The sequence below is a fragment of the Lemur catta genome, chromosome 1, assembly GCF_020740605.2.
Source record: "Lemur catta isolate mLemCat1 chromosome 1, mLemCat1.pri, whole genome shotgun sequence".
NCBI classification, from domain to species: Eukaryota; Metazoa; Chordata; class Mammalia; order Primates; family Lemuridae; genus Lemur; species Lemur catta.
In genome coordinates, this window is record NC_059128.1 from 52768509 (window position 1) to 52781819 (window position 13311).

The window sequence follows — 13311 nt, forward strand, 5'->3', positions numbered from 1 at the left end:
AAGTCAGAAATGACATCATGGGTAAAGAAAGGTGAGCTCATTTGTGCTGTTCATGAAGGATGGTTGTCTTCTTGAGTTTTGCTCTTTAAGTTCTTAGATTTAGGTTGTATTTGACTTAATGGGAGGAATGGGAGCTTTAACGAGGGTGTTTTCTGTATGTACTTTCTAATATCTGCAACATACGTTGGCAGTATAATCAAGATGTGTTTTTGGTTGTAGGGTTTTTTTTTTTAATTATGGATAACATTTCCTCAACTCCTGCTTTCTTATAGTGAAAAACTAGTCATTGGTCTTAGAGTTTTTAATGTTACGTTTATAGCCAGAAAGACAGGTAAAATATGGTCTGGGCTTTCTACCAATTATATTAATCATAAGAACAATAGTATTAACCAAATGCCTTTCATTATTTCTGTCAATGACAGTATGTTTTTAAATGAAAGTAACCAGGAAACTAAGGTATATACATTATGATAATTTTTAGAGCAGCACTGCCCAGTGAAAATATAGTATGGATCACATATGTAATACTAAATTTTCTAGTAGCCACATTAAAAAAGTAAAAAGAAACCATGAAATTAATTTTAATATATTTTATTTAACCCAGTATATTCAAATATCCCTTCAACATATGACCAATTTTTTATTTTACTGTTTTATAGTAAGGCTTCAAGTTCAGTATGTACACTTAGAATATATGTCAATTCAGACCATATGCCACATATCAGACATTGCAGATTTAGAATTTGGGAATCATATCATTAGTATGGTATTGATAATTTGGGTTGGTTCTCACCTATCCTGGGGCCCTCAAAAAGTCCCTTAACTTTTTTAAAAAAGATTTTTATTATCTCTTTTTATAAATAATTTAAAAATTTAAATACATTTTATGGGGCATATTGGTGGTAAAGATAGTGAAATATTTTCTATTTACCTATCATTTTCTATTCTCTGAGAAGAAAGAATCATTTCTAAGCCTTTCAAGGCACTGACCTATTACTTAGTCTTTCCCCCCACCCACGGTAAATTTAGTTCTCTATTTCATAAAAGAACTCCTGATTAGAAATGCAGTCAAAATATGGCAGATACAATTATTTGGAATAGTTATCAATGCTTATAAACTAATCTGTATATCCCTTTACCTGAAGATCTATCTAGAAGAAAAAGTTTATTTTAAACTGATTGAAAATATTACCCTCAAAATAATTCTCCATATGAAATCATTGATATGTGGTTATCTTCCCAAGTCTGTCTCAACCCTACCCCCACCCCACCCCTTATGTATCTATTTCCCGTTCTTTTTTTTTTTTTTTTTTTTTTGAGACAGAGTCTCACTTTGTTGCCCGGGCTAGAGTGAGTGCCGTGGCATCAGCCTAGCTCACAGCAACCTCAGACTCCTGGGCTTAAAGCGATCCTACTGCCTCAGCCTCCCGAGTAGCTGGGACTACAGGCATGTGCCACCATGCCCTGCTAATTTTTTCTATATATATTTTTAGTTGTCCAGATAATTTCTTTCTATTTTTAGTAGAGACAGGGTCTCGCTCAGGCTAGTCTCGAACTCCTGACCTCGAGCAGTCTACCCGCCTAGGCCTCCCAGAGTGCTAGGATTACAGGCATGAGCCACCTCGCCCGGCCTATTTCCCATTCTTCTCTTTCGTATTATGGTCTTGATTACTATTTCCGTTTAGGTGACTTTTGGACTACTTTTCCAAAGTATTCATTTATTTAACAAATACTCACCGAACACCTATTTTGTGCCTGAAATTATTGCTACGTACTTAAGAAAGACAAGAGTTTACTATCAGGAGAGAATTGGGTAATTAATCACGGTACAGCATAATACGATTTAAAAAAGGCATTTCACAAAGGTCTGTAGAATGGCTGACCCTACTGAGGTTGATGGAGTAGCCTCTTAGCCTTTATTAAAAGCTCTAATAGAGTAGGTGACATTCATTCAGGTCTTTGAAGGCTGAGTAGAAGTTTACCAGCAGACCAGGAGAAGAAATAATACTAGGTTGAGCCTCCCTAATCCAAAAACCTAAAATTCAAAGTGCTCCAAACCTGAAGCTTTTTGAACACCAACATGACATCACAGTGGAAAATTCCACACCTAACTTCATGTGACAGGTGGCAGTCAAAATGCAGTCAAAACTTTGTTTCATGCACAAAATTATTAAAAATATTATATAAAATTACTTTCAGGCTACATATATAAGGTATATAGGAAACATTGATGAATTTCATGTTTACACTTGGGTTCCATACCCAAGATACCTCATTATGAATATAAAATATTCCAGAATCCAAAATTCACACTTGTGGTTCCAAACATTTCAGATAAGTGACAGTCAACCTGTATTCCATTTCAAGGGCAGTAAGAGGCCTGGGATAGCTTTTTAGAAGCAAATTTTGAAGGATTTTATACTATTAAGCTAGCCATTTGGGTCTTTTTCTTATAGCCAATAGGGGTGCAATCCTTTAGGGATATTTAATCAAGGCAGTACAGAATTCAAGTTTTTGATGCTATTGTAAATAGTACTTTTTACAACTTCAATTTCCAAATGTTCATTGCTAGTGTATAGAAATACAATTAATTTTTATATATTGTCCTTGTGTAGCCTGTGACCTTACTAAACTCACTTATTAGTTGTATTAGCTTTTTTTAGATACCTTAGAATTTTTTATGTAAATGATCATGTAATTTGCAAATAAGGGCAGTTTTACTTCTGTTTGAATCCATATGCTTTGTATTGATGGTTTTATGGAGTATATATATATATTTTTTGAGACAGAGTCTCGCTCTGTTGCCTGGGCTAGAGTGCTGTGGTGTCAGCCTAGCTCACAACAACATCAAACTCCTGGGCTCAAGTGATCCTCCTGCCTCAGCCTCCCGAGTAGCTGGGACTACGGGCATGCACCATCGTGCCCGACTAATTTTTCTATATATATATTTTAGCTGTCCATATAATTTTTTTCTATTTTTAGTAGAAACAAGGTCTCGCTCTTGCTCAGGCTGGTCCCAAACTCCTGAGTTCAAACAATCCGCCCACCTCGGCCTCCCAGAGCGCTAGGATTATAGGCGTGAGCCACCGCACCTGGCCTGGAGTGTATTTTTAATAGCTGGTTTAAGTTTCTTGTCTACTGATTCCTCTGTCTGCCATTTCTGGGTACATTTCTATTGATTTATTTTTCTCCTTGTTGTGAGTCATTTTGCCTTTTTCTTCATGCCTGGTGATTTTTTATTGTATGCCAGACATTATTAATTTTACATTGTTGAGTAGTATTTGTGTATGTATATTTTGGTATTCCTTTAAAGAGTGTTGAACTTTGTTCTGACACATAGTAAATTTATGTGAAATCAGTTTGACCCTTGCCTTTAAAAGCGGTGTGTTAGGACAGATTCAAAGCACCCTGTAGCTAATTAATTAAGCACCTGGGGTTAATTAATCTCCACTAGTAAGGCATGACTTTTCTGAGAATTCTACCCAATGTCCCTGTACTACAAGATTGCTTAACTCTGGCTAGTAGTAACAAACTCTTCTCACCAGTGTCTGCGCTCTACTGCTTTCCAGTGGTACTTTGTCTAGCCTTGTGCAGTTTTACTCCACACATATGTAGGTTATTACTCAGCCAGAGACCTGCATAATATCAAGTCTTTGCAGATCTGTGGAGCCCTCTCTGTACAGTCCCTTTGTCTCTGGTACGCTGTTTGATAAATTCTAGCCTGCAAATTCCCCACAATCTTTGTCTCCTTAACTCGGGGAGACCACTGGACTATGTTTAGGTTTCCCCACTGTGTATTGTAACCTGGAAACTCTCTCTAGGGCATAATGTGAGGCAATCATAGTGCACACTTTATTTTTTCCCCCATCTTTCAGGGATCACAGTCCTATGTTGCTTATTGTTCAATGCCTGAAGACAGTTGTTTCTTACATTTTGTCCAAGTTTTTAGTTGTTTACAGTGAGAGGGCAGGAAGTTCTCATGGCTGTTTAATCCTTTGGAGAAGTAAAAGTCTCTCACATATGTGTGTTTCAGTACCATGGGACAATGTTAAGGATATTACAATGGTAATTAATGGAAGTTGGGTTGAAGGGAGAAAACTATTGGGATTATATGACTCTGAATATTATCAGAAATTAAATGTGATCTTTTTTCTACTTAATATAAAAACTCACATTCTTTAAAAACAAATATTCATTCTTTTAGAAGTCTTTAAAATTTTTTTTTCTTTTTAAGAAAACTTATGAGAAACAAATCAACATCTTTATAATTCATGGATGTGGTAGCGACTTTAGAATAAAGAAAAGATAAAAGAGAAAATACTTTAAAAGTAAACATAGTTACATATTACAGAAATATGTCCTTTGGAGTCTGATATGAAGCCATTCTCTCAAAAACAGTTTTATATTTTTTTAAATAGGAAAAAATGGGGTTTGTTTTTTTTTTGAAGTTTGATGTCTTTCTTTGAAATTTTTTTTAGAATACAGTTTTTCTGGTCATCACATGGAAAGTTGATTGGATTTACTAGAGTGACTAAAGATTTTAAAGGTCAAGAAAAAATTAGATTATTTCCATTAGTAATCCCTCTAATGTTTTCCTTGACATGTTCTACATTGGCTATTTTATAACCTTTTCCCATTTACCACTTGGATTCTTAATAATTTTCTCTTTGATTTATGTGAGGTTCTTTTATATATAAAAAATAACTGTAGCTTTTTTGACACATGTTTTTCTTACTATGTTGGCTTGCCCTTTTTAGTGAGGTCTGCTGTTGGATATCAAGTTTTTTATTTTTATGATGTCAAAAAATTATCTCTTCCTTTCTGATTTATTATTTCTAAGCTTAGACTGTATTGACTATCTTTTTTTTTTTTTTTTTTTTGAGACAGAGTCTCACTCTGTTGCCCGGGCTAGAGTGCCGTGGCGTCAGCCTAGCTCACACCAACCTCAAACTCCTGGGCTCAAGCGATCCTCCTGCCTCAGCCTCCCGAGTAGCTGGGACTACAGGCATGTGCCACCATGCCCTGCTAATTTTTTCTATATATATTTTTAGTTGTCCAGATAATTTTTATTTATATTTTTAGTAGAGACGGGGTCTCGCTCAGGCTGGTCTCGAACTCCTGACCACGAGCGATCCACCCGCCTCGGCCTCCCAGAGGGCTTAGGATTACAGGCGTGAGCCACCGCGCCCGGCCTGTATTGACTATCTTAAAGGCACCACAAGCTTAACGGTGTGCAAGACAGTGCTCATAATGTGACTCATAACTCCACCACCTCACCTCAACCCTCTCAAAAAAAAATTCCCTCATTAATTTTTGAATCATTTCTAGTAATCCCTGTCCCAGTAAGAAGCTCCACTATCTGTGTGATTCCACAAACCAGAAAACTTAAAAGTTATTCTTTTTTTTTTTTTTTTTTTTGAAACAGAGTCTCGCTTTGTTGCCCAGGCTAGAGGCTAGAGTGAGTGCCGTGGCGTCAGCCTAGCTCACAGCAACCTCAGACTCCTCGGCTTAAGCGATCCTACTGCCTCAGCCTCCCGTGTAGCTGGGACTACAGGCATGCGCCACTATGCCCGGCTAATTTTTTCTATATAGATTTTTAGTTGGCCACATAATTTCTTTCTATTTTTAGTAGAGACAGGGTCTCGCTCTTGCTCAGGCTGGTCTCGAACTCCTGACCTCGAGCGATCCACTCGCCTCGGCCTCCCAGAGTGCTAGGATTACAGGCATGAGCCACCATGCCCGGCCAAAAGTTATTCTTGATTACTCTCTCCCTTACCCCCTTATAGCTAAAATCCAGCACCCACTCCTGTCCATTTTACCTCCTAAATATAGCTTGAAGCTGTCGTTCTCTCTACTTCTGCCAAAAAAAAAAAAAAAAAAACCAAGCTTCCATTATCTCTCATCTCTATTACTAAAATACACTCTTAACTCAGCTCCCCACTTTGGCCTCCTTCCATGCTATTCTAATGCTACAGTAATAATTTTCAGACACAAATTTAATTGTGTTATTCTCTTCTTAACAACATTTTTGACCAGCCTGAGCAACATAGCAAGATGCTGTCTCTACAAAAAATAGAAAAATAAACTGGGCATGGTAGCACACGCCTGTAGTCCCCGCTGCTCTGAAGGCTGAGGTAGGAGGATCGCCTGAGCCTAGGAGTTTGAGGTTGCAGTACGCTGTGATGACGCCGCTGCACTCCAACTTGAGTGACAGAGCGAGACCCTGTTTCCAAAAAAAAAAAAACCATTTTTGGACATTTCATTGTTGTGAAGGCAAAAACTAAAGGTTTTTCTTTGACATGGAACCCTACCTAACCTCTGTAACCACCTTTCATGTTAGGTTTACTCACTTTCTCTATACTCCACTCTGTATTCGTTTCAGCTCACTTTGCTCCCTTCAGAAAGCTTGCAGATGCTTCTCCTTTTCCCTGTAACATTCTCTCCCTACCTTCCTTCTGGTAATTCTCACTTATCCTTAAGATCCTTTTTTTTTTTTTTTTTTAAATACTTTTTGTTTCTGTGTCTGCAGTTTGAATCCAAACCATTTTAATCAATTTATTTTGAGAAGCCCTCTCTGACTTACACAGTGTCAAGTACCACCATGATATGTAGCACCATGTACTTTTCCTTCACAGCAGTGGATCCCCATTGTGTCTCCATATATAACACAGCAGCTGGCCCTTAATAGGCCCTCAGGGAATATCTGGTTCAATGAATTAATGATTGTTCCTCAAGCTAAATTTTAGAATCATTTAGGTTTTTCAGTGACATTAAGGTCATTAATTTTGGCAAATGTGAAATGATATTTTTCGTTTATTTCATTTATTTAAATCTTTTATCACTTTGGTGGTTGATACTTTTTTTATGGATATAGTTCTTATTAAAGTTATCCTTAAATTTTGTGTTATAAATGGAATCTCTAGTTGGTTATTGGCATTTTGGAGCTTTATCTTTATCCAGCTATTAGTTTTCTCTCACTTTATTTAGAATTTTACTAGAAAATAAATTATCTAGATTGTTTTAGATAAACTATTTATGTAAATTTATTTAGAATTTTACTAGAAAAGTAAATGTTGCATAGTAAAATTATCCAAGACTGAAAGATCTTTTTTACATAATCATAAGCTGTATGTTTAATCATAAAACTGGGGAGAGTTCTCTTTAGATTTTAGTCAATGAATATTTTTTTCTGAGAAAGTATCTTCAAGGTAGTGCCCTACCCTTGAACATTTAACATGTTAACTAAGTTAACTGGTTTGAAAAATGTTTATATTACAGTTATAACATCTATATAAAATTTAGAGCTCATACAGTTCTTCATATGTCATTTTGTTACTCACCCCCTAAACCCTATAAGGTTGGTGGTGTTATTAATGATGAAGAATTTAGTCGCAGACCCATTGAGAGACTTTTTCATGGTCATTAAAATATTGAGTTCCTGAACCAATCTTTATACCCCAGTCCGTCTTAAAGCCTATGCTATTTCTCCTGTATCATGTTGCTTTGCATTGTACGTATAAAGCAATCTGAAAGTACTTAATTGGATTCCAAGTGAGTTATATAAAGTGGAAACTGCTAGAATATCCCTGTTGCATATTTTTAATATTTATATTTTAATGTATTATCTAGAAAATCATTTAAAATAATTTTTCTTGTAGAAATCTCCAGAAGTTTAGTCTTTTTGGAGACATAAGCGTTCTACAACAGCAAGGAAGTTTGTCAAATACATACCTCAGCAAGGTGGACCCTGATGGCAAAAAAATTAAACAGTAAGTTATATAGTTAATAGAGGCTTATATTAGTAATAATTTGTTTCTGAATAATTATAAGACACAAACAGAAAAGTGATTTTTTCCTAAAAGGAATATATGTCCTGGAAATATTTTAACGATGAAATACAGTGATCAGCGTATGCCATTCCATGTGATAACGCTTTAAGATAAATCAAAGAACTTGCTGGATAATCACAGCTATTTAAAATTTATTTCTCTGGTTGCCTTTGTTATAAATTGTATGTCATCAGTCTTTTCTACCAAATAGATGTAAAATGCTGTTTTCCTTGTCAGAACATATTTCTATGTATTTAATAAATCAATATGTTTAATATACCTTATTTATTTTAATGTGAATTTTAATGGTATTTATATTGGGTTGAATAGAAATTAATGAGAGGAAATGGATCTCAGCACTGCGTGCCATTCATTGCCTATTTTCAAGTTAGTGTTAAAAAATTTACAGCTAAATGTTAATGGGATCATTGTGGCATGTGTTTTCCTTATAGAATTCAGCAACTGTTTGAAGAAATACTGAGTAATAGTAGGCAACTGAAATGGCTGTCCTGTGGGTTTATGCTGGAAATAGTAACCCCAACGTCACTGTCATCTCTCTCTAACGCTATTGCCAACACCATGGAGCACCTGAGTTTACTGGACAATACTACTCCTGGTAACAGCACTCTTATTACTGCAGTTGAACTGGAGCGATTTGTCAGTTTGAGCTCACTTGCCTTGGATTTCTGTGACTTTACAGCTGAAATGGCAAGAGTCTTAACCGATAGCAACCATGTGCCTTTGCAGCGACTATCTCTTCTGGTCCACAATGTTTCTGTGATGCACAAGTCCCTGGACAACATGCCAAATGATGAGCATTGGAAAGCCCTGTCACGAAAGAGCACCAGCCTTCGGGTCTATATAATGGCTTTTGATATCAAGAGTGAAGATATGTTCAAGATCCTAAAACCCAGTATACCACTAGAGAGAATTCATTTTGACAGCTATATCACCTGTGTTTCAGGGGCTATTGTTGATCTTATATCCAGGCAGTATGACAAGTTCCTCACTCATTTTATATTAATGAATGATGTGATTGACACGTCTGGTTTTCCAGATCTCAGTGACAACCGAAATGAAGATCCACTGGTTTTATTAGCATGGAGGTGCACAAAGCTCTCTCTTCTGGCAATTCATGGTAGGTGATTTTGTTCACTATAATTTGGTATTGGCATTATACTTAAGATACTTTGTGCCAATAAAAAGATAGCACTAACCTTTATAGTGTCAAGAAATCTTGATATTATAGGAACAAATTGATAGGCAGATTCTTATGTCTTTTAAAGTTTAAAGAATATATCACTTACAAATGGAAAGTTGTACTCAACCCTAAGTGTTGTGCTCCAGCTTCCCTGTTAGTTTTTTGTCCACTATGTGAATTACGGTATTTCACAAAAATGGCATTTGAAATTAATTTAAGTATATAAGAAAATATACATGTCTACCTGCAAGTAGATATAATTCCTCTAATCACAAGAACCCTTAAAAACACAGCACAGAAGGAAGAGAAAGTATCATTTCTTTCATGCTCACTGCCTCATCTTTTAGATTATAGGTATCAAAGTATTAATTTGATATTTTTTAAATCATGGTTCCATTGATTAGGTATATGTTCAGTTCTTACTGGGGCCTTTCACCTTAATATGAACTATTCTTATTTGGAGAGAGAGTTGCTATTCTGACAAAAGGACATTTTACTTTCTTTTCTGATACTTATAGTTAGAAAATAATCTATAAGAATGTCTTCAGTTCTCTTTATTAGCTCTGTTTCATTATTTTTGAATTTTCTTTTTAGTCTGCATTTGTGTGTGGGAATGTATGTGTCTTGCTTTTCAAGTTTTGCTTTATAATTTGGCCAGTCATCAGAGGTAGTAGCAAAGACTGGATTAATATTGAAAGTGGTAAGTAAAATGGGGAAAAAGAAATGTCAGGTTTTGTAAAAGTTAATTTAAGCCAGTCTTTTTAAAGCCTTTTTCTTCTTTTAAGAAATAAAACATTAGATACTACCACTAAAGCTCCTCCCCCAACCATTGCTCTTTATTCCTTCTCAGAGGTAACCATTATTCTGAAGTTGGTACATATCATTCCCATGACTGTTTTATACTTTACATATTGCTTTGACAACAATTTACCTTTAAAATGTCACTTCATAATTGGACTGTGAAGCATCATAGGAGATGATTTTTCACAAATGAAAAATACCAGTTTACTGTGTATTGTTAATGGATACATATATATGAAGTACACATTTGATCCGTATGATACATCACTCTCCAAAGCGATAAAATTTATTTATATATACTTTAAATGTTTTCTGTTTACTGAATGAAATATCAGAATAGGATTAGATCACCTTCCTGCTCACCATCCACAGTGGTGTTCTTGAAGACAATATCAAACTTTTAGCCTTTTTTTTTCCTGGGCTCCTGGGCTAAACAATCATGCTTCCTTTTCGATTTCAATATCTTTTTAAAGGAAAAGAACCAACGTGATAAGTGAGATACAAATTTGAAGCTTCTCAGGAAGTATTGAATGAGGAAAAGACTAACTTATCAAAGAGACAAAATAAAATGCAAGGAAATGACATTATTTTGCTTATTTTCCAGGTTACACAGTGTGGGCACACAACCTCATTGCCATTGCTCGTCTTCGTGGCTCTGATCTGAAAATGCTTGAAGTCACCGAAGAAAGCATTGATTTTGACCAAGGTGAACTGGCCGATCAGGATGTAGATCCAGTACATAACCTTATTGAGCAGGTATCCCTGGGCCTGGGTCAACCTTGGCACGCAGTCATGGACATTGAATCACTCAGTGTCTTCACTGAACCAAATCGTCATTTCTATAGAGAGATGCAAAGCTTCAGCGAAGACATTTAGCTTTTTTTAAATGTACAATTCCTGTGGTTACATATGCAAGTAGGGTCCTATTATGTTTTTTTTCAGTAGCGTGAATTAATCCCTTTGTGCTGTGTTTAATCAGTATTAGCTTTATAGAATTACATATGTATATTCTACTTCTTGATCAAAGAACGTAGTCGGGTATTGGTTTAGAAGTTCAAAGTGACAATGTATAGGGCTTTCACGGTTAATGGACTTGTTACCAAACCTTAAAAGATACACAACCGAAGGTTGTATGAGGTTGCTGGCTAACTTTTTCACTGAGTTACTCTGCCTTTTTGACATTTTTATTCCTTATTATATGTCAGAGTTCAGAGCTCAGGAGCCAAAATATTTTTATACATATATAGATACATATCCATAGCCTGGTGGATTTGTATGCAATGCACTGCATCCATGCATTCTGATAGCATTTCATTAATTTTGATTTGAAATGGAAGAAGAGAGGATAATATGATCCCAAATGAATTGTTCTTAACAGAAAAGCCAAGACTAACTTTTATTACATACATAATAGTTGATATCATCAATTACCATTCTGAATTTTGTGTAATACTAGGTTAGAACATTACTTAATCCTTTTTTTTAAAAAAAAGATGCATTTACATAAACACAAATACTCAAATTGTTGGATTTTTTAAAACAATATTTGTGACATAATTTTCTTCATCAATTACATTATACATTCAAGTTAGCTTTTTGGCCCAGATTTCAAATAGTGGAGGAAGAAAGAAATTATTCCAGGTTAAAACCTCCTAAATCAAAATACAAAGTTGTAAACACACAAGCTTGCAAACATTAGTCGTGAAATCCCTAGCAACAAGTCACTGGATTTTTCTCTGTCAGCACGCGTGTCAGCTGCCAAAGAATAGACTTAACGAAGAAGTGCCCACATGCTGGCAGGGGCCGGCCCACTCTGGCCAGCCAGATACTGCTAGATTGTAATATTTAAGGTCGAATTTCGACCTGTGGTACACAGCTGTGCTGTGGCTCAGTCAGCAACCTCAGAACTCTGAAAAAACAAAACAAAAAAGAAAAAAAAAAACCATGCACCTGTTTCACTGTGAATAGTGAATGTAAAGAAAGGAAAGAAAGGAAGAACTGAAAGCTTGTTCTATCACAGGTATGAGCTGCTATGATACATGAAGAACATTCCATGAAGTATGTTTTAAAACCTTGTTATATCTGAGAGGCTTTAAAAGCCGATTTAACTGTTTCAGGGCAACCGCGGTACAGACGTGGTCTCTGTGAGACTTCCACCTGACCCCAGTTTTAAGTGGTACGAATGTTGTGCATTTAATGTTAAAGGACAGTCTGCAATAATAAAGTAAGTAGCCAACGTGGGTGCCCAGCAGTGCTGAGACCTGGCTGCTCTATTGTAAGCTTTGGAAACACAATTTATGCAACAGATGTCCAGATATGATTCTATTTATGGAAAAAGTTTATATGTGTTTTACAAATGGTTTTACCATCTTATATTAAAATGACCTTTTGACAGGTGTGCACTGTTTTGTCTCCAGTGAGCACATACCATGCGGATTTTATATGTACATCAGTAGTGTGAATCCACTGGCACAGTGTGTGTAAATGCCAGATGTGGTGAGATTTTATCTTACAAATGTGATCAGATAAAATAACTCCTGACAGAAACTGTAAGGAAACCAGCTGAATGTTTGACCTGATGACTGATGTTGTATGGTTTATGTTAAATGTATATTCTTTTAATCAATGAATAAAGCATTAAAAAGTGGTCATTGTAATATATTTTATTGTATATGAAGCATGACAACTTTTAGTGTTAAATAAATGGCAATAATCCTTACATTGTGTATAATCGTGTTAGCTCCTATTGTATTCTGGGGCAGCAAACCTTAAATTTGGGAATACATCATAAAAAGTCTTAGGCTGAATAGTTTGAAGAGTTTTTTTTAAAATGTACTTTCACAAAATACAAGCTTAAAAGCAAACACTAGACTTGTTAGTAAAAAAAGTCCTAGTGTATCATGCACTTAGAATACATTATTGATAAGGCAAAACTTAATTTGTATACTATAGGGACCTCTTATTTTTTAAAATTCCTATATCAATCAAATGCAAAAATACTTAGAGATGCCACTATCAAATACTTCATAAACCCCTATCCTGCTTTACGTTGATGTTGTAATCTCCATTCTTGGTTGTGGAGACAAACAGCTCTAACATGTAGGAAAGAAATGGCTTCTTTTCCTTCTTCCATCTTCCCTTCCTTAATCATTCCAGACATTGACTCTTCCAGGCCCTGCCTTATCTTGGAATTGTTCTTATACCTACCACTTATTTCCTGGACACATCTAACTCCTTTGAATGAATCAACATGTTTAAGTATGTATTTAAAATGTACCCAAATTTAAAAAGGAAAGTATTAATAAATATGAATAGCACGAAAGTGAAGGTTGGTGTAGTCAAACAATAAACTGGGAATCTTGGCAACTGTTAATCTAAGCTCTGGCTCTAATGCTACTTGAGCCCAAACTCCTCTTAGAGCTTCAGTTTCCTATTTTGTGAAATGAAATATTGGACTTGGCTATCTAAAACTGATACTTC

General features: G+C 35.6%; 1 protein-coding gene across 1 annotated transcript in view; it reads left to right on the plus strand.

Moving 5' to 3' along the window:
• FBXO33 (F-box protein 33) overlaps positions 1-12550 on the plus strand; it is a 41831-nt gene extending 29281 nt beyond the window's left edge. The window contains exons 2-4 of the mRNA XM_045568078.1: positions 7659-7769; positions 8282-8967; positions 10436-12550. Coding sequence (XP_045424034.1) covers positions 7659-7769; positions 8282-8967; positions 10436-10707 — 1069 coding nt within the window. The 3' untranslated portion in view covers positions 10708-12550. The remainder of the gene's footprint in view (positions 1-7658; positions 7770-8281; positions 8968-10435) is intronic.
• The last annotated feature ends 761 nt before the right edge of the window (positions 12551-13311 follow it).